A 21,823-nucleotide genomic window follows, 5' to 3' on the forward strand; every position below is an offset into this window, starting at 1 on the left:
TAGGCATGAGAGAGTCAGAATCATTACATGGCTTAAATGGGTATTTTGGGAGGGCTCCCAGACCAAGCAGTTCCTACTTTAACTGGGAGCCAGAGAGATGAAGCTAATTTGCAAATAGTGTTACGTGCTGGTTTTACTTGAACTCAATGGAAAAGGATGCAGTGGCTACTTGTCATTCTGTGCAAGAAGCTGAACAAAGTAAAAAACATACATATATACATACATATATACACACACACAAACATTACAACAAAATCTGCAGCAGACCAATTTCTCCCACACCAGGGGAACACCCCAGCACTGCAATGAAGCCGTGCGTCAGCACATCGTGCATCTACCACTGCCTATGCACTAGGGGCAAACAGACCAACTGTCCAACCAAGTGCAGATGTTTAACTCAGACCTCAAGCATTTCTTGAGCTTGACTTGAGCCACTTCTTCCTTACACAGTTTGAAGGACAACTTTCCCCTTTACCATCACAAATGTCTTCCCTCGGGTGAGGGAAGCTCCAATATCTGCAGAGCTGCCTCTTTACAGAGAATTGCCTATCGATGACTTTGTGGCTAATACACACAATGAGAAGCAGAGGAGCTAATATAATGTAATTTTCCATGTTTACTGCATTATTACAGTGGTTGAATCTGCTGATTAATTCCTATTTTTCTTGCCATGTCTTTCTGAGCATCCCTTTTATTTTTGCCCTGCTTATCTGCATACAGTCATTTATCCGTACGGCTGGTATAACAGCAAGCAGGGCCAAAGCTATCATTTCTCCTCCTTTTCAAATTTAATCTTGCAGACCTCAATCTTTGTGATACTGCTATTATTTTGTCCATATCTGATCTAACAGGAACCAGCCATTATTTATGCCTTAAGAAAAAGAAAAATAGAAAAAACTAATCTGAGCAGAAGATAATGATGGCTGTGGCACTAATGATCCCTGGCATATCTCCTTGCAATGAATCCAGTGCTAAAACAGAGTCTGTTTGTTTCCCTTCTCTCTGCATAACTGCAAGAACGAGCCCTCATGCACAGGCAGCTCCCCACCAATAAACAACATTGCCCCCATCTCCCAGGAGATGCATTTCATTGCCAACCCTCTCAGCAGTCCTTCTTATTGTTTTAAGTTATTTACCCAAGTAGTGGAAAAACAACTCAAGTGGAGCCGGACGCTCTCCAACAATAGGACTGCAACTGGTTTCTTCAGCGTTGTTCCTGTACAAGCTAGGAAAGCCTCTTCCCCTGATGGTTTTTAATTGAAAAGGGAGTGGGGAAAATGCCTACAATGTGAACAAAATCAGAAAGTGCTCTTCATGGTTGTTCCTTGAAGATCATGGCAGGGCATTTTCTGTAATGCTCCCCACCTCCTAGCTCTGAGCACACTATCACACTAGCTGGAGATCATCCATTGAACCATCAAGCCGAGCGTGTGCTAACCCCATCAGCCAGCAAGGATTGAATTGGGAGTGGTGAGGTGACAAACTGAGGAATTGCTCTCCTCCCTTCCTCCACATCCCAAATAGCCACAGGCTTTCCAAACAGCAAATGTGCCCGTACTCATTGTTCCTCCATAATCTGCACCATCACTCTGTGGCATGCTCTTCATCTCTGCCTGCAGCCCAGAGACCTTCACACACCCTCCCTTTCCCCCTAGGACTACTACAAATAAATCACGGAGCCACATTCAACTCTTGGTCTGTGATGGAGCTGCTTCAAATGTACATGGGATGACAGGGCACGGGATCCTGCTTGTCCCCTGCACCTCAGCATTTACACAGGTGAAACTCATGGAAATCAAACTGAGCCCTTCCTCACATCCTCTGCCAAAGGGGCCTGATTTGGGGGACCTCCTGCTCACATCAACATGGAGCTGCCAGGAGCTCCTGGGAACCCTGCAGTCATCTTGCATTTCTTGGTCTAGATACAACACAGCATGCGTTATATTTATTATTAATGGAAGCATAAACATTCTAAAGAGCATTATTAATTTTAAAGCTACTAATAACCATCAGCTGTCCTTTACTTCACTCTGCAAGCCTGAGAGCAACAATGGAAGAGCAAACTCCAGCTCAAAGCGTCTTTAACAGAGGCTGCTGCGATCCAGAGCTCAGCTCCACAACTCAGGCCTATGGGCATCCCATGAGCAGATAACACTCATATTGCCTCCCAGAAGAGTCATCTGCTCCCATCTGAGGTGCTCCATCAGCACCAGGGGGAAGCAGGAAAGGGCCATTTCTGACCCGAATTCTCCAGCATCTCAGCAGGAAAAGCAGATAGGGCAGATGCGTCAGAAAGGCACGTGCAAGTACAAAGCATCCTTTGCACACCAGCAGCAATGTTTTCCTGCCAGCTCAGCACAGCAGTATTGGTGGTGGATAACATTTCCTTTGTATTTCACTGTCAGGACCCGGGGGAAAGATGTATTTTACAGAGAAAAGTCACAAAGAGCCCCTCCTTGGAAAATGGGCTATTTTTGGTACTGTAATCCCTTTCCTGTGGAAAAGAGAGGGAGGCCCAAGATACTGAGGGAGCTGCTGAAACCCAGCAAGGAATTTGGCAGCAGAGCCTGGAGCATAATTCAGATATCAAGGAACAACAACCAGGACCAAGCCCCATGTTTCAAGACTGTATCAGCCTCAGGACTTCAGCACCTGCCTGCCCACCAACACTGCTGTGAGCCACTCCAACACGAGATGCTGCAGAGCAGGAAGGTGACAGCGAACACTGTTTGCTTACCCAGATCTTTCCTAAGCATCCAAAGACCTGGCTCCTCATCCGAGTGCTAATTCTCACCCTCTTTCAGCCCAGTTTTTTGCAGCTCTTCTACAAATGCAGAATACATTTGAGCGATCAGCACAATGTTTAGTGAGAGAATCGTATGGTACATTTCCGCTTGGCATGATTTTGAAATGGTGAAGCTGTTAAGCTCTGAAAGGGAGGTTTTAGGAATACAGTGGAAAAAAGAAAAAAAGAAGCCAAACCCAAAAATAAACATAAAGGAATCATTTGGATGGATCCCCTTTTCCCAGAGAAACAGTGCATGCTGGCTGCTACCTTCCAATGTCAGGATCTCTGCAGTTGTGTAGCACTTGGACTCTCATTACAACAGTGGGGAAAATAAATTCAAAGTCAACACTAGCACACAAGAGAAGGAGAAACTTTTCCTAAGCTGCGAGCAAACCTCTTACAACCTTCTCTAAGCCACAGTCCTATTGCCCCTCAGGGTCTCCCATCTCACTCTTCCCCAGCAAGGGTGATGCTGTTGGGGTAAGAAGATGTTGCTTTTATTAGCACATGCAAGTGCTAGTATAAGGAATGACAATGGTCCAAGGTGGAGAGAAGCTATGGCAGACATGCTGGATATGCTTGTGTATCTGCATTTTCCAGATAAACCCTTCCAAAGGGAGGCAAATTCTGCCCCGCTCTGTGGCCCACCTTCACGCAACACATCCCCAATGGTGCTGGTCCCTCTAAGGACCTAGGGCATTCAGGGGGACAAAGAGGCCCTTCACACCAACCAACTGGCTTTGCACAATGCAGTGAAAGCTCTGCAGCCCCTGTGTCCCCTGTGTCACTCAGAGATCCCTCCTGAATTATGCATCACTTTGCTGCTGTGCAGACTGACTTGGTGACTTACTTATGCAGCCAGTTACTGGGCTGAAGGACACTGCTCCAATCGTAACCATTTTACATTGATTTTTGTCATAAAATAGGATGCAATTATGGATCAAAAGACATTCCACTCCACCCCCGAATCCATATATGTGACAATGTCCCACTACAGCTGTGACACTGGTGATGACACTGCCAATAGCACTCATACCTGCTGCTTTTAGGTCCACCCAACCAAGTAGAGCTGACAGAAACAAGGGCTCTTTTTCTTCCACCCCAGCCTCCCCTGGGTCACTGTGAAGTATTTGCCATTCAAAGAGTTCTTGCAAGAGAGCCCTCCTGGGAGGGTTTGGATCAGACATCAGATTAGGTTACCTACAATGGTAATGATGGGAAAAACCTCATTCCCCAGCATGCTCACATCTGTGCACATCTCTGCAGATGTCGAACACGCTCGTGATAAAGGCATCTCCAGGCCAGTTCTGTACATTAACCCACCTTCAGTTGGGCACGATAAAGAAGATGGATAAAAAGCCTTTGCCCCCATCCCCTAAAACATCCCCATCTCTGGTCCTCCCCTGCCTTTCTGAAGGGCCAGATGATCTTGCTTTGGGTCCATGCAGTCACAGGATGAAGCCCACGACCTGTACCCCCAAATATCACTGGTATTTCAAGACTTGCCTAGAAAAAGTCAACACCAACCTGACACACCATTGACAAAACCCCTTTTTCAAGGGAGAAACCAGGCTGCAGACCCCTAGAAGCCCCCTGTGCGAGTATTTCTGAGTCCTGCCTTGTGATTTTCCCTCCTGGACTCACCTTCTTCCACAGCCTTGAAACTGCAATTCCTCTGAAAAGCTCTCTGTCACTCTAAGTGGAGAATCTCATATCTGAAGCATTGACAAAGCCCTGGGATTTAACTTTTATTGCAAAACCAAAGCCCCCTCCGCACATGGCCCTTCCCTAATGACAGCATCGCTGTAGCTGCCAACTACTCCTGAATCACAGCACGGTTACAAACAGCTTGCGAGACCGGGTAGAGCACACAGTGACCTGCAGAGGACTTGGGCTGAGAAAACAGCACGATAAATAATTACTTTATTGCAAGTCGAGGGGCAGCTTTTCCACAAGGGGGAGAATTTTACTCTGTGCTGTTGTTTATGTTGCAAATTGCTTCCGCAGTGCTGTCTCAATGAGCACTTGCTCCTCATTGTTCCAGGAGGAAGGGGTTCAGGCATCCCCAGCCTCTCCACTGAGCAGCCAGGCTGGCAGGATACAGCCTGATAGCCTCATCCCAAGGCATTGGTTTTACTTCAAGTAGGGGAATAATTCCTCTGGGTAAGGTGGGTAACAGCACAGTGATACTCATGGTCAGGGGGATGCACGCAGCCTCCACTCACCAATACTGTGTGTATGGGCTCCGAGATCCCTTTTGCTACTTCAACATCCCTCCGTCCGATTTCCAAGTGGGCTAGTGGGATTCATGGAAACCTGGAGCTGCATCTTTAGATGTCATACAGCTTGCAGAATACCACCTAAACAAGCACACCCCTCCTTCCTTCCTCACCCAAAGCATGGTTGTCAAGTGCTGAGTATCTTTAAAGATATTACTGTGCAAGCATCCCTACTACAGCACAGCAAAATACACTAAACACAGGGTGAAAATACATTGGTATCTATGGAGGAGGTCTCCTGCCCATAGGCACTTCAGGGACAGTATGGGTATTTCTTCCTATTGGCATCCTGCTGGCTCTCAGTGCAATACTTGACTTCATGACAAAAGACGCAGAAAAGGTGCCGGAGGAAGAAAGGAGAAGGTTTTTCCCTTCCTTTTGATTTACACGTGCTTGTGCTGGCACTGGCTCCTGGACATGTATTTCTCCATGCTCAGCTACTGCTGAGCATGATAATACAGAAGCACAGACCCAAGCATTCACTGTCTGTGGGCTCCACTGTAGATCAGCAGCGTGATAAGGAAAAGGCTTATTTGCATTGCCAATACTTGCAGCAGGGTGCCGAGAGCACAGTAAAAAGCATCCAATTTAACCTTCACACCACGCACCTTCCTGAACGCATTACCCATCAAATCGCCCCTACCAGCCCTCTGTGCCATGCTGTGATGGAAAGGCAATCAAAAGCACCTCAAAATTGCCCAGAGCATGTGGCCATGGCAAGGTCACAGCACCCAGCATGGTGCCCAAGGTGGGGAAGGCTCCTGTGACACTGCTCAAAGCCCCCACAGCCCAAAGCAGCTCTTTGGCTCCTCTCAATCACATCATGCTTTCAGTCCTATCATGCTTTCAGTCCTCAACTATGGAGCTGGGAAACACCAGGACAGCCCAGAAGGCAAGGGGTTGTGTTATCACACATTCATCATCAAGAATGAGAGCGCACAACTCAACACAAGTGTCCTCCATTGGCTTCAAGGGCACCAACACATTGAAATTCCCAGCTGATTCAGGGCTCTCATTTGCACTTTCATCACAGCCGTGGCCAGGAGCTCTGGGAAGGCTTTCCTAGCAATTCCAAGAGTTCCTCTAGGACTGGTAACATTGGTTTCCATCTATGCAGGGTTGTGTGGATGCTCCTGGAGCAGAGCATGGGAGGCTGATAGAGGGATTTTAGTTATTCATGAATTAGAAGAGTTGTTTACTTATTTTAAACTGGAAGATAAAGATTTTGCTCAGAAAAAGGGGTTTTTTTTTCCTGATTTTTTTCTCAATGGCTTTTCTAATCATTAATGCTTCTTACCACAGAGAACAACCAGGCAATTCCATCATATTACCTTGGATGTCCCATGGCAGGCAGTTAATGTTATTGGTCATAAATCATGTCCCTTTCAATCTCCATTATATAGGAAGAGCAAATTTGTTATGATGCATGTGTCATTACACGCCAATGCCTTTTCATTATCATATAACTGGATATCCCCAAGGTTCATAATTTGCAGCATAATAATAATTTTTAAAGAACCATTGGTAATCAATAGCACTCAGCATCCCTGTCAGGATCATTTGCAAAACAAATAACAACGCTGATCTCAAACAACTTTACAGGAGGGATATTTAATCCCCATGAACTGCATTATATGATGGATGAACAAGGAATCCTAGACTACGTATCATGTATTTTCCTTGGATTAAATGTCACTTCAATCAATGCTGCTACCAGCTGTACAATGCTGCTTATGTTTTCACTAAATAATGACAAAGTATTGCCTTACAAACAGACATTAGCTACGTGCCGGGCACCAAAACCACATGGTAACTCTATGGGGTGTGAGGAAGAGGGCAAGGTGAAGGGCAGAGCAGCAGAGGAGTGAGTTAGCTGATCTGATGCTGGGTAGGGAACACATGGGTGGGTTTGCTCCACAGAGCTCACCAAGGCATGGACCTGCCCTTGTTACCAGAACACCCAGCATAGCTTCCACACCAAAATCAAGGCACTGGCAGAACAAGGTGCTGTTTGCAGTCCTTTGTCAATGCAGAGCTTGGGTTTAAGTTATAGGTAGTAACTCAAGAGAAGTGCCAAGCACTGTTATTAAAAAGAGGTTCAGCAGTCTGCCTCATTAGTTAACAGACAGACCTTGAGGACAACAAACAGAGGCTTGATTCATTTATTGCTTTTCATTTTCCTTCAGCGTGTATCACCAGAGGCTGTAATTGGGAAGGGAACTTTGTCCTGACTGCCCTGGTTGTGGTCGGTCTGTCTCAAGTCCATCTGCACCCCGGGCTGTGACAACATTTAATGGAGCTTTTACATACAAAATCGAGACAGAAGCAGTTGAGCCAGCAGGCAACGAGTGCACGGAGAGGCACTCGCAGGGATGGCACTGACCACAGGGTCTGACACATCCCCACACATCCCTGGCTGTGCTGCAGCCCTCGATAGCGCAGCCAGCATCCAGCCCAAGGCTCCTTAATGAACATCTCTGAACTCAGATTAAAGTCAGCAGCCACAACATCCGTGGTTCAGCAACCCCACTGTTGGGGAGCCTGAGTTACCTGTTGCACGGCCAAGAGCCAGCCAGCTCCTGCATCTTTCCTCATAGATGGTTTTCCAAGGCATGAAACCCATGTTTTCATTTCCCAGGCAGGTTTCTGCCTCTCCGGAGCTCTCCGGCAGAGCCGTATCTCACTACTTACAGCTCCAGACACCTTTAGCAAAATCTTCAGTTCCTACTGATGTGGAAAATTCATGCATTTCTCTCCCTGTGTAAGCGCGGGTCTGGGATCTGTGGCACTTCCCAGTGATAAGCCCCAAATCACTCATCGCTGGAAAGCCTGCACTTCAGTAAGGATGGACACAGTCGGGAGGGGGAAAAACCCAAACAAAGAAACACACCAACACAACAGCCTTGGACCCAAAAAGCACTTTAGCTGCTGGAGATTACAAAGTCCTATTTCGCAATATCAGAGAGGATTTTCCACAGAGGAAACATCTCCAACCTGGCTACAGGAAGGCAGGAAAATTAAATATGTTGAGAAGAAGAAACCCCATGGAGTTTTGCTTGCTTGGGTTCATTTTTAGAGACAAATGTGTTTCAGAAATGGGATTAAATGGGGCATCCTGGCACCCCTTCCAGCTCAGCAGCACCTCACCTGGGCTGCACGCTTCTGTTGGAACTGGATGATCTTAAGGTCCTTTCCAACTCTAACTATTCCATGATTCTATGGTTGCCCCAAGGAAAATGCCATTAAAGAAAATACAGCTACTTTTAAAGCTCAAAGGACAAATTCTCCTCCTATTTACAGCAGTGACCTCCTGACTCTCCACAAGCCCTGAGCTGGGGCTATTTTGAGCATCCTCCAGAGTCACCAAGCACCCATCAGACAGAAAGCACAGAGGAGCAGGAAGAGGCCCTCACCTCAGACAGTCAAACCCAACCTGTTAAGACACTGAGAGGGTAAATGAGAGTAAAATGAATCCCCTGCTCAAATAAAACACTTTAATCCAAACCCTCCAGCCAGCCTGAAGGGCTAGGGCACAACCCCATACGAGCACGGGCATGAGCAGCGCTGGTGCATCTGCTGCCATCCCTGCTGAAGAATTACACATGCACATGTAGTACAAACTCATTCAGGGCTCCTCCATAGATGAAATATTTAAATGGTTTATGCATTGCTCTCTCTTTTCATTTAAATAAGATGGAAATGCTATAAACTGACTTGGGATGACTTGCTGTCCCCAGCACTTTTTTTTTTCCCCTTCAATTTCCCACCTGCAGTTTCCTCAGGCTCTCATTCAGCACAATCTCAGAGCTTGGTAAGCACAATTCATGATGGTAAATGGATGGAGACCTCTAGGAAAGCTCAGATGCTGCACGGTGATGAGGAAGCACCATTCACTCTTAAGCGAGCATGTAGGCTACAGCGTGGCTGAAAGGATATCGTGCATCAAAAGGGATGCGGAGCCTGGCCTTTTCCCATCTACATTTGGGATAAGCACCACCTGCCTGGCCAACAAAAGTAGTTTGCATCACCCTTTTTGGGAGCTGCTGCTCTCACCCCCAAGGCAGCAGCTGCATTTTAGCTGCTGATGACACCACTAAAAGCAAGGTGTGTGGCAAGCTCTGGAAGGCAAGACATAATTCTCTGCTGGTGTGCTCAGGCACAACCTAAAACCTTCAAGAGCATCAGGCTGGGAGGTATTTCCCAGCTCATGTGGTCCAGGGGAGATCCTACCCCAACACTCAGGCTTTCACCCCGCAGCCATGCCCAGCTCTTGAGCCCAGAAGGCTGCATGCACACACACAGCTTCATTAGCAAAGTCAATGGGCAATGAATGATCAAAGCAACCAGGAATTCTACCCCAATTCTCACCCTTGAAGCAAGGGGACCAAACATCGCTGTCTGTGGTGCAAGGGGAGAGAGAACACATCTGTGGGCAGGGAGGGAAGATCTCACCCTTGGACTGCAGAAGCCTGAAGATGGAAAACCCTTACAGCTGGGTGCACATCCATATGTGTAACGGAACAGGCCCTGATCCAGCACACACATCCCTCTGTCATCACCAAGATTTAGGAGAATATTTAAAATTAAGCAAAAATTCCCTTGTGCTGCACAACTAAGGACAAAGAAAGAAAACAAGTCTCATGGTTCAAGCAGAAGAAGGTGTTGAAGGACTTGATCCCAGCACAGGCTCCAGCACCAATGCCCCAGGTAACCCTGGGCATGTCACTTCACCTCCAGGTTTACCCACCAAACGCAGCTGCCCGCTCTCCAGGTCCAGGAATCTCCCCGATTCCCATTACACCTATAAGGGGCTCTCAAGGGGTCACAGGAAACCTGACCAGCTTTGAAGGCCATTTCTCTTAAAGCTCATTTAGTTCCAACCCCCTGCCATGGGCAGGGACACCTTCTACTGGAGCAGCTTGCTCCAAGCGCCTGTGTCCAACCTGGCCTTGAACACTGCCAGGGATGGGGCAGCCACAGCTCTCTGGGCACCCTGTGCCAGTTTCCTGCTGAAAATGAAACCAGCAGCATTTCAAACCAGAAGAGGAGAAAAGCAAGCTCAAACACATTTGTTTCCCAACCCAGCCTAAATAAACGAAGTGTATTCACTGTTCACCATCACAAGTAAGAGCTCCGGTGCAAAAGAGAACACGTCATCCCAAGGGCTATGCAACATGACACTGGTTTATGGCTGTTTTGTTAGGAAGATAAAGGCTGGGGGGGGGGAACCCAATACATATGTGTGTGTGTATATATGTCAGAAGAGAAAGTAGTAATTCTTCATTAAAACAGAGGGGAGAAAAGCCATGCAGAAAGAACGGGGCTTTTCCTTAAAGCTAATGTGGAATCAGAGAACCTACAATTGAGTTCACAATCAGAAAGGATTTTAATACAGAAGAGGACTTCTCTGCAAAACTATTGGTGAAGCTCAAGATTAACAAACCAACCCACACAGTAAGAACCACAATAGACTTCTCTGAACTTTGATGTGGTGGTGAAGTTCACTTTGCTTGTAAGCATTACAGTTGGACTTGATCTTAAGGGTCTTTTCCAACCTAAATGATTCTCCGATTTCTGGTAGAACTTGCATCCCACAGATTTATTCCCCCTTCTTTCTTTGACAATGAAACATAACAAAACCCCACAGCCTAATTTCTGCTCCACTGTGAACTGGAACAGCTGTTGAAACAAGTTGACTTATTTAAGAGTCCTCAAGTTTTCCCTTTACTCCTCTGGTGCTGATGTTCTCCAGAAGCAGCTGTGTTATTCCTGTGCTTGTGCTTCAGTATTTCCCTAGACAAGGTAAACAGGAGCCAGGCCAAGTGAGCCTGGATGGGTTCAGATGGGTGTCCATCCCTACCCTGCTGGCTCAGTCCTACCTGCCTGCACAGCAAAGCTGGGCAGATGCGCAGCTCAATCCCAGCATCCTGCTCAGTTCACCAAGCACAGCTCTTCCTAGCATGGGCCAGGTCCCCACGAACACTAGGGACAGAGGCTCAAGCACAGACAGCATTAAAGTTCAATGGTGCCATAAACCACAAGAGATAGGTTAGAACTCCTGGATTTTAGACAGAAACTCTCCATCCCTTTGGGCCAGATGTTGCGATTCACTGCTCAGCATCACCTTCCCAGGAGAAGGCAGCTGGAAGTGACATTACTGCAGTGCCCCTATTCCATCCCCAGGTGTGAATCAGCTCGGTGACACCAGCGTCACAGCCCTCATCCTGATGGATGCCCTGTCTATCATGCTCACTATGTCTGCCCACATTTGTACCTGCTGTGCCTTGAGTATTTTTATACCCCAAAACCAGTGTGCAACGTTGGGGTTTTTTAAATAACTCATTTTTTGGTGCTGCTTGAACAACTTCACTCTTTTTGCTATGAGAGCTCAGAAGGGAGGGTGGGAAAAGCCCCTTCAGGGCCAGGCACAGACTTCTTCGCACAATGATGAACTCCTCAACTGCCCCAGGCTCTTTGCTTGTGATCAGACTGAATCAGCTGCCCAGTCTGGAGAAGGAAGAGTTAATCTATAATGTCACAAGAAGAGCACTTGGACCATGCAATTACCATCTCTGTTAGAAAACCTTGGTGAACACCAGCATCAATGGAACCAGCACTGAGCCGCAGTCAAGACGCTCATCCTTTGACAGTGCTCTATTGCAACAACTTTATTTTGATGATACTGGATGATTAATGCTTACAGCCGCTGTCATTTCCTCTGATAGATTTTGGGGCTGTGCAATGGCATTTGCTCAATGCACCGTTCTTGAAAAGCTGCACTTATCGTAGCGTGGAGGAGAGAGATGCTCCGAGCATCAGCCATCGGCGGGCAGGCACTGTGCAAGCTGCAGGTGGCCAGGAGAGCTGCTTTGAGGAATATGGGGATGTTTATGGAAAGCCTTGCCTAGGAAAGGCTGCAGGGTGAGGGGAAGGTATGTTAACAGCCGGTGGTGTAAGGAATGCCGAGAGTTTGTCTTATCTAGTGAAAAGAGACTTCTATATCACACCCAAGAGCTGTAGTAGACCTAGCTGTTTTGCCACTAACATACTAGAAGATCACACCCTGAGCTGAGACTTTCCAGGTCTGACTTGCAGCCACATCGAGCTCTCAGAACTGCTCTTGAAGCCAGAAAGGATCCAAAAAAATCAGACTGACCAATCAGTAAAACAAGACGGACACAAATGTCTTAACAACAGCATTCACTAATGGCAAAAAGCACTCTAACAACCTTGGAAACCTCAATCTTCACCTCTATGCTCCCAAGTCCCCCCCCTCACCTGTAACATGAGGACAAGAAGCATATACCTCACCTGGCTGCTGCAGCATTCTCCTGATCAGCTCATTAATTCATGCAAGGCATCAGATAGACAGCAGATGGATGGCTTTGCACAACAGTCCTTGCTACAGTGAAATATTGCCACTGAATTCCCCACCGGCACACTCCCACCTAACCAGCACGGAGCAGCCCAGGCTCACGCAGGGACACCCACAACGTCCACAGCAGTTGGGTCTGGGGATTCCCTGGCTGGAGGCACCCTTTCCACAAGGCTTCTCGCAGCTTTGGTTTTCACCTCGTCATATTTAAAAGCCGTCTCGGGAGCGTAATGACTTTAAACTCACTCACGGCCGCAGTCAATCAATGGAGCGGCTGCTCGTGCCTCGCTAGCGGGCGGTGATGAATGGGGCTTTCGAGCTGCATCGCTCGCCTCCGAGCGAGAGGAGAGTGTGGGCAGAGGGTGGGGAAGAGAAGCGAAGCCAGAAACAGGAATTAAAGGAAGGACAGGATGGCGGGTAGGAAAACCCAACCTGCTCACTGCAAACCTGGGACAAGCGTTCTGGAAGGCACGGCTCGAAGGGAACGGTCCTTGCTCGCGTTAGCCTCTCTGATCTGTTATCATCACGTACCTTAAACAAAGCAGCTGATACAGTTCTTGCAGATAAGTGCAAACCCCAAACCTGGCTTGCAAAGAGAACCAGAGCCCTGGCCGCCAGCCTCCTCTCTGCACACATGCCCCTGACCCAGCTCTCCTTGCCAGGAGGAGCTGAAGAGCTAACACCAGAAAGCAGCTCTCAAGAGCGTGTCTACCCTCAGGACAAGGCGATAAAGGGCACAGTGTTGAAGGTGTTATCCCTCCACCCTTCCCGTGCAGCAGCCGACAGACACAAGCCCCACCAGGTGACACATAGCAGCACCCTGCCTCACCATCCCTGGGCAGCAGAGGGGAACAGCACTGGGTGCTTGAAGCCATGCCAGAGACCAGAGGGACAGGGAGCATCCATTCGAGTTTCCAAGGATTTAAAAACACAAATACATGCATATGACCTGGTGGAGCCCAAAGGGCCTAATCCTGCTCCAGCACGCTGCCAAGCACCCTGCTTTACCAAGAAAGGATGCTGCTCAGCATTTGAAAGGAGCTGCTTCACATCTGGGCTCTTTTTCTCCCTCTTTCTCCAGTTACAGAGTCAGGTCAGTGCTGCTCAGCCTGTGAGCACAATATGGGAAACAGGTATTATCAAAGAAGCTGCAGTTGACGGTGTGAGCATCACAGCTGGGTGCTATGAGCCTCACAAAGCAGAGAGGGAAAAAGAGTCAGAAAGAATGAAGCCCACCACTCCAGCAAAGTAAAAACAAGAGGCAGTAAAAGTAAGTTAATGATGTTCCAATTTGAGCAATCACCAGTTAAAAATGTGCAATTGAATGAATGCAACATTTAGAAACCCCGGCAAATCCTGACCTGGCATATAAATACGTCCTAGGGTTCCTTTGACATCGCATATCTCATGCCTAGCTACCCACAATTTGTTTTAATGGCACCAGCACCTCCAGGTTTATTCAGGTACCTGTCACTCACCATTGTTTCACATTTACCCCATCTATTTATACCCTCTCCCCTCAACTCTGCACACCAAGCACTCCATATGGGGCAGCAATAACCATTTGATATGTCATAGTTGTGTGATAAATTAGCTCAGCTCATCAACCACCTCCCCTCCCTATGGCAAACAGCCGCAAGACTGGGTCTAATTTATTTAGAGCCTGGAAAAACATCAAATACCTCATCAGAAAACGACCCCATCTTCCACAAAGAATGCTTTTCTGCAGCTTCAAGTGTCAGTTTGCCGCATGTTACACTGGAAAAGGCTCTGCACAAGCAGGATCTAAGCCCAGAACAGGTTGAGAAACTGATACCATCACACCTTGGAAATGGAGGAAAACAGCAGCTCAGGAAAAAGGGAAAGAAAGAACCCTCAAAGGTTGATGTTTGTACCTATGAAAGGTCCCGAGATAATGCATTTACAGCTGCACTAGTTTTGCTTTGGGTATTTAACAAGAGGCTTTACATGCATTATTCTTCCCTCCTTCCAAGCCCTTTGCAGTGATGCTCACGGCTCTTACTATACCTGCGTTTCTAGGAAGAGATACAAATACACCAAAAGAAAAGAGAGAAATCCAGCCAAATCGTTTCAAGCTGCTAAAGGCACTTGTAAGGAAAGCAGCATGAGGAAATACACAGGTGAATCCAAGTTCACACATATATATATAGCTCTAGGAAAGGGGAAAAAAGAAACCAACATTAAAGTACCTTGCACTTTGATATGAGCATATACTGTAGCAAAATATACATGTTGTTTATAAGATATATTGGAAGATGTTTCCCCAAAAGATGCCATAGAAAGTATAGAATTTATTACCTCTGCCTGTCCATTTTACAAAGATATACACAAACAAGTTGCCAAAGCTGCCTGCAGTTTAGCTCCATTAAATCCAATGAATGAGTTTGGCCCACAGAAAACTCTGCACTTACTGTAATAAAGCTAAAAGCTGATAGCAGCTGATACAGTGAAATGCATACATTTCCATACACTTCTTCCTGCTGATTTAGAAACACGATGAGCTACAGAGACTGCCCTTGTCCAGCTAGTACAGAAATGCTGAAATGGAGGAGGCAAAAACCCAAACCTTGGAGTTTTCCCCTCCAGTCTCCCCTAAGCACAAAGGGGAGAGGCGTAGGGGAAGCCAGTGGGGCTGTGTTCACTTGGGTTTTCCCACTGACCACATGCAATGGGTGTGCTTGAACAAAAAGCCCGATGGTTTGGTCCCCAATTGGGCAGAACAAGGGTCACAGGTCTGGACCCCATCCTTGGACACCCAATTCTCCCCTGCTGGTACCCAGAGGGGAGAAAAATGCTCAGGCTCCGGGGCAGAGATGTGGAATACTCCGCTCCACAAGGCATTTGGCCACAATTACGTTTGGAGAGAGCTCTCCAGCCCCTAGGTCATGTTGAATTATACCTTGAACCTTACACTGCATGGGGATGATGCCCGGCAATACAGAAGCTGGACCCAAATGACACCACATAAGCCTCCCCTGATTGATAGGAGGGAGTTTTGTCTGTTGAGGTTTGGGTTTTCTGAATGCATACAGCTTCCATGCTGCTGCCATAACCACACCAACTCCCATCTCCACATCCCTGGCTCCCCGTTGTGTCCCTCTTGCACCCTTATACAAGCTGATCCACACTCTGCACCCTCAATGCCACCTCCTCCTCATGGTGCATGAGGGCTCCAGGTCCCCCTCACCTGGGGTTCACTCACACAGCTCCTGTCTTAGACATTTATTAGTCCTCATTTCTATTAAGGGGTGTCTCAGACAACCCTTGTGCTAGGTTCCGCACCTACATTCACCACTCCAGCAGCCAAACTACACCTCACCTATCACTTCATGCTCTTCCTCCCCTTCCTGCACTCCAAACCCCTGCCACCCTGGCTGCCACTGCTCTCTTCATGGTGTAGCACATATGGGACCAGGGCTCAGGGTCTCCAGCCCCTTCCCCTCAATATCCCCATAGCCCTGCTGCTTTCTCAGCTCTGTCTCCTTCCTCACCCACACTTTGGGGCCATGCATAGCTCCATAGCCATCCCACTGAGCACACCCAGGTCCTCTCCTTCCCCATCAGCCCCCTCTGGGCCCAGTTTGCCAGTGACCATCACACCTCCATCTCACCACACTCAGCCCCAGTGCTGTCCCACCATGGGGCTCACATAGATTCTCCCCAGGCCCTGGGTTCATAGCACCAAATCAATCCAGCAGCTACAATGGATCATGCAAAAGACTGCTCAAAGCTGTGCTCCCAGCATGTATCACCCCTATAGCAGCTTCCCCTCCTCTTCCACCCTTCACCTAAAAGCCTTGCTGATGCTTCCCCATCACAGCTCCAAAAGGCACAACCTACCTGCATCAAGCCCCCAGCACCACATCCTCATCTTCGGAAGCATCCCATTACCCTACAACAGCTCCTCCTTAAATCCCTCTACCCCACTGGGCTTTTCAGTGCTCTTTGCTCAGAAACCACCTAATCCCAGGCTTTTCCTACACCTGGAGTTAACACCAATTCACAGCCAAGCGCCAGTAGCTGGGATGCTGCGGGTGTTGCTGTGCTGCTGTTGTAGCTTTTCCTGGTGTGAAATCCCAGCCCTGGAGCAAGCAGCAGAGAAACTCCACGCAGACCAGCACAGCTAGGATGTGTGGGACACTGGGCTTCACTGGCACAACCTCATCACTGGTCCCCAGCACATGCACAGGGAAAATAAGCATCATTAAAACATGCCTGAGGATGGGGCTGAGAGTACAAACAGGCAGGACAGCACTGGGCTCTCTGAGGCATGGACCACATCCTGTCCCCATCACAGCTTTTCCAACCACAGCACTACATCCAGAGCTCGACTCGGAAACCTCGGAAGCACCGGACACATCCTTCTGTTTGCATGCACTGTGCATAGGATGGGAGAGCTGTAATAAATAATCCATAGCTCATAATAATAAACCTTGCACCTCTAACAAACCAAAAGCCTGACCTTTCATAGTTAAGGCGTCCTGGTGAGAGGTTAGCTCTTGTGTTTTGTGATCATCAAACAGGAAAGCATTAGCCAGACAGGGAGAACAAGCTCTTATCTAGACCTGATTTCTCTCCCCTCCAGGGGATCCTGTAGGATATTTCAGTTCTCTCTCACTCTCTGTATGACTCTTCCCTCCCTCAGTTGCTTGAAATCAGCCAAATTCACAATCTAATCTGGCCCGGAGTCAAAGGGGAGAAAAATCAAGTCCTAATGCAGTGACTACTTTGAATGGGGAATTGAAGCCAATCAGAAAGGCATTATTGATCCCCGCTCGGAGCACCTCGGTCAGGGAGGGGAACGCTGCGGGCAGCCGCAGAGCTGCCCACCGCAGCCAGCCCGGCTGCCCTGCCAGGCCTGCAGCTCACACAGCACTCACCCGGGCTGGGAGCCAGCCCCATCCCACACGAGTTCCCTGCCTGAGAGAGCACCCAGGGCACCCCTGCACCAGCACTGGTACCCCACGTGTGTGTGCGAGAGCGTGACCCACCGCGGGTGTCTGTGCACAAGCCCTTCTAGCGCGCATCGCTTCGGAGTGGACCCATCTGAGAGAGGAAGGCTGCTACAGCAAGCGGGGTGTGTGTGCATGTGCATGGGCAGCATTAGTGCAAGGCAAAGCGCGGGCTGCAGGGCTGGGAAGAGAGTGTCAGTGTGTATGTATGTGTGTGTGCATGTGTAAGCCTGTGTAAGCATATGTATATGTGTAAGCGTGTGTGTGTGTGTGTGTGTGTGTGTGTGTGTATGCATGTGTATACCTGTCCCCACCAGCTGCCCACCTGCATGACCCACAAGCACAGTCCCTGCAGTGGGCAGAGGGAAGGAGGTAGCGGGCAGGGGGAAGGAGGCAGCTCACCCCAAGCAGTGAGGCAGGGGATGGAGAGCAGTCGAACGGTGCCAGGCTCCTCTCTGGGCATCCTCGGGTGAGCTCCCGGTGCTTCAGCCGGTGCTAGCGCTACACACTCCTCTGCCTTATGTAACGTCAGCGGGGATGCAGAGCGGGGCAGAGGAGCTCCCCACTGACCCCATCCCGAAGCAGCACCTGGACTCCCCCCCCAGTAGGGTTGGATCTAGAAGCCAGGCCGAGGAGGTTCCATTGCCGGCGGCCGCGCTGGGCCCGCCTCGGGGCTGCCCCGCTGCGGGACAGGTCCGGCCGCCGGTGCCGGTCACCTCCGAGACGCTGCCGCCCTGGCTCGGCAGGGCCAGGGCACGGCTTCCGCTGCGGAGGGGCTGTCCCGGGGAAGGGGCTCAACCCGGAGTCCCCCAAAGCCGGAGCCAGCGGGGAAGCGGGGCGGCAGTACCGGGAGATGGGGAAAGGGGGGGGAGTCCTGGGAAGTTCGGGGAATCCCACATCTGGCAGGAGGGAAACAGCCCCCCTAAAATAAATTAGTAAAATGAATAAATAAATGAAGTAAATTAAACCCCGAACACGCGGGGTACCGCTAGCTCCTGCCCCCCCTCCTCGGGCTGTGCCCCCCAACCTGCCATCGCGGGGCTGTGCGACCACCGGCACCTCCTTACCTGCCGGCGTCACATCTGCTGCTGCTGCCTGCCCTGCTCCGGCTCTTCCTTCTTCTTCCTTCTTCCTCCTTCTGCTTCTTCCTCCTCTTTCCTCCTCCTCCTCTCTCCCTCTCCCTGCTGCTTGGGGCTCTTTATGGAGATTCATTCATTCATGCCTTCCCATCGGTCCCTCAGCGTTTCCCTGCCTCCCGGAGGCAGAGCGTGTGACGCCTCGCCCCTTTCCAGCCACTTTCTGCTGTCACAGAGCGGCGCTGCCCCAGCCCGCAGCGGCTGCCGGGACTGGGACACGCGGCTCCGGGCCCTGGGACAGACCCCAGCTCGGGGTCCGGGGGGTAGGCACGGCACTGACCCGCCCCGGGGGGATTACAGGCGGTCTCAAGCGCCCGTCAACGAGGCGTCGGGTCTCCCTTCATCAGCCCCATCCCACTCCCCGCCCCCACCGAGCAGCGGCTGCCGACGAGAGGGAGCGGATGGGCCCGTACCCCCCGAGTATCCCTCGGCCCCTCTTCCCCTCTCTGCTCTCCCGCAGACCGTCCTTGCTGCCCCTCTCCTGCTGCCTCCGCCGCAGGACCGCATCCCGCTCCGCGCAGCGCTGCCCCATCCACGCCGCTTACAAAAGCGCTGACTCAAGCTCGGAGCGGCTGAGCCCGGCTTGGGGAGCCCGAGACCCGCTGCCAGCCGGGCACCGAACCCCGGCCCGAGTGCCCCCCCCCCATATCCTGGCGTCCTCCAGGTCACCGAGCCAAGCTCACTCCTGCCCCAGCCCTCCCCAAGACGGGGGTCACCCCGCTGCCCAGCGCTGCTTGCACCCTCGCTGCACTTTGAGGATGCTGGAGGCACCCTCCGGCCCCCATTGAAAGCACGGCGCTGCCCATTCCCCCCCACTGCATCTACACCCTCCAGGCCGGGGCAAAACAGAGGGTCTGGACTGATCTAAGCCCCGCAAGGTGCCAGGCTGGAAGTGCTGGAGGGGGATGTTTTAGGTGCTAAACTTCGAGGTGGTGGGGGGGGAGGCAGGGATGCCTCCTCTCTGCACAGACACCGGCTTGTTCTTTCCAGCCAGGCAGGGCGGAAAAATCCGCTTTTTCCCTTAAAGACACCGTCGGAAATGTGAAGAGCAGCGTCTGGGTTTGGGCGCTGCCGGAGCCTTGAAGCGACAAGCCGTTAATATGGGGTGAAACCCCTTAAAAATACTCCGAAGGGCCCCGCCCGCTCCCCGGTGAGCCGTGCCGTTTGTACAGGCGGTGCCACCCCCTTTGCCAACGTTGCCATCAATTTCTATTAACGATCCCTTTATTCACCGCTGCAAACTTCTTAATATTTCATAGCGTGCAAAACCGGCACCGAAACGCTCGGAGCTGATGGAAGGAGGCGAGAACCCGGTGTGAGCGGCCGCGACCGGCTGAGCTTGGCTGCCCCAGCCCCGGGTGAGCCTGTTGATACAGGGCCCCCCTTCCACCTCCCCTCCTTTCCGTGGGGCTTTCCCCGGGGCTGCAAATCACAGCCTGGACGTGGTTCCCACGGGCTGCCCGTCCGGGGGAAGGCAGGGATGAGCGGAGATGCGGAGGTTTCTGGACGGGAAGAGAGGGAGAAGGAGAGGAGGATGCGAGGACCCCGACGGCCAGCATGTCTCCATCACCGGGACTGCTGCTGCCGCCCGGGTCCCGCCGCGCACGGGTGAAGCAGCCTCTCTCCACGTCGAGCGGGATGGGGCTGAGGACCACAAGGCTGTTTGGGGTGGTTGGAGGGGTCCTGCTCGGGGGGAAGCTGCCCCCCACTCGCCCTGGCATCCCCGGGTACTGCCTCACCCGTAATATGCGGCAGGACCCGGGCAGGAGGGGTCCTGCATAGGGACCCCCCCGAAGAAGGAGGGAGGCATCCCAGCCTCACGCCGGGGTGCGGACGGGGCACCCCCCTCGAGCCCCCCTCATCTTCATTAAAGCTTCATTAAAATCAATCAAGCAAATTCTTTGGCAACTCCGGCCGCGGTTCAACGCCCGCCCCGGTCCCGCGGGCTCAGCCTGAATTTGGGAACTGAGACGGAACTTTACAGCAACGTCTGTCATTAGAATTAAAACTGCAACACACCCACGGGGGAGGAACACGCTCCCGCCTGTCCCCCGCTCCCTGCTTTAAAAACAAGCAAGCGAGAGCGGCTCAAACTCACAGAACGGCCCCTGCTCCCCGCTTCCACCCGCAGCCGCACCGGGACAGGATGCTGCCCCCGGCCGGATGCTGTATGCCCCCCCCCATCACCGGATCAGGGACCCCCACGCCCGTCCCCCTCCACTGGTTTTCCTTAATTAAAGCTCTATGTGCAGCACGTTTCGCGAGGACCGAAATAGCCGCTGGAGGAGCGCATGTGGGGAGGCAGGTCCGAGCTGCCGGCGTGGGAATGCAGAGGGATTGGGGGGGGGGCAAAGGGGGAGAGAGCCTGGAGTGGCTGTACCCCAGCCCTCAGGCGTGGGGCCACCGGGGTTATTAGGGTGCTGAGACAGACACATACACACATACAGCCCCATTCCCGGAGCAGAAGACCCCCATCCCCAGCAGGACACTACTGCCCGCGGCACCGGCTCTAACCCCGGAGCACCGGGGCTTCCCGCGGGCAACAGTTGCAGCGGCGGCAGGGATGCACCCCGCAGGCACAGGGATGCACCCCGCAAGCGGGGGGGGGATGCACGCACACACCCTAGGGTTGGGATCCCCCATGGACAGGGGATGCTCCCCCGGCTCCGCGCCCTCGACCCGGCCGGGGGGAGCTCCGGGCCCGCCCGCCCCGTCGCACAGGGGTAGCCGGATCCCCCGGACCCCCGCCCCGCGGTCCCCGCCCGCTGAGCCCCATCCTGCGCTGCAGCCTCCGAAAGTTTGGCGACAGGGAGCGGCCACCGAGGGCTGCGTGGGGCTCGCCGGGCACTCGGGGTCCCCGGGCACCGCGGTGGGGAGACACCGGGGGGCTCAGCCGGGGGTCGGTGGCGGGAGGAAGGGAGGGGGATGAACGTGCGGGCTGCGGCGGGGGGCTGCGGGCGCACTTACCTGCTTCGGCGGCGTCTCCCGGCGCTCGGCGGCGCGCCCAGCCCCGAGGCGCGGTGATGGGCGGCGGGAGCACCCGCGGCTGCGGCTCCCCGCGCCCTTCCAGGCGGGCGGACCGGGGGCAGGAGGCGGGCAGGGAAACGCAGCCTGAGCCGAGCAAATCCCAGTGCTGGAGCCGGCCTCCGAGAAGAGAAGGGCTGCAGCTCCTCACTGCGTCAGGCGGAGAGCCCTGCCCGTGCAGGCGGCGCCGGGCAGCGCTGCCAGGCCCGGGGGGCTCCCATCGGCACGGCTCGGCTCGGATGGGGGGG

The 21,823-nt window shown here is 51.7% G+C and overlaps 2 protein-coding genes across 6 annotated transcripts in view; one reads left to right on the forward strand and one right to left on the reverse strand.

Moving 5' to 3' along the window:
* ELFN1 (extracellular leucine rich repeat and fibronectin type III domain containing 1) overlaps positions 1-21,823 on the reverse strand; it is a 237,765-nt gene that overhangs the window by 85,114 nt on the left and 130,828 nt on the right. Inside the window, exon 1 of one of the 5 annotated variants that reach the window (XM_061357014.1) lies at positions 21,519-21,728. The exons of 1 other annotated variant lie outside the window; for it this stretch is intronic. The gene's annotated coding sequence lies outside the window, so the exon portion shown is untranslated. Of the gene's footprint in view, positions 1-1,136; positions 1,245-16,303; positions 16,417-18,482; positions 18,546-21,518; positions 21,729-21,823 lie in introns of those variants that run through there. 3 more of the 5 variants (XM_061357013.1, XM_061357015.1, XM_061357016.1) reach the window with 3 other exon arrangements.
* Positions 17,953-19,107, forward strand: LOC133214305 (basic salivary proline-rich protein 4-like). The gene is made up of 2 exons (XM_061357106.1): positions 17,953-18,258; positions 18,727-19,107. The coding sequence occupies exons 1-2, from the start codon at positions 17,953-17,955 to the stop codon at positions 19,105-19,107; spliced, it is 687 nt and encodes a 228-aa protein (XP_061213090.1).

Source organism: Neopsephotus bourkii, unplaced genomic scaffold (genome assembly GCF_033783945.1).
Source record: "Neopsephotus bourkii isolate Nb327-2 ecotype Australia unplaced genomic scaffold, CSIRO-AGI_Nbou_v1 NB_882, whole genome shotgun sequence".
Taxonomy (NCBI): Eukaryota; Metazoa; Chordata; class Aves; order Psittaciformes; family Psittacidae; genus Neopsephotus; species Neopsephotus bourkii.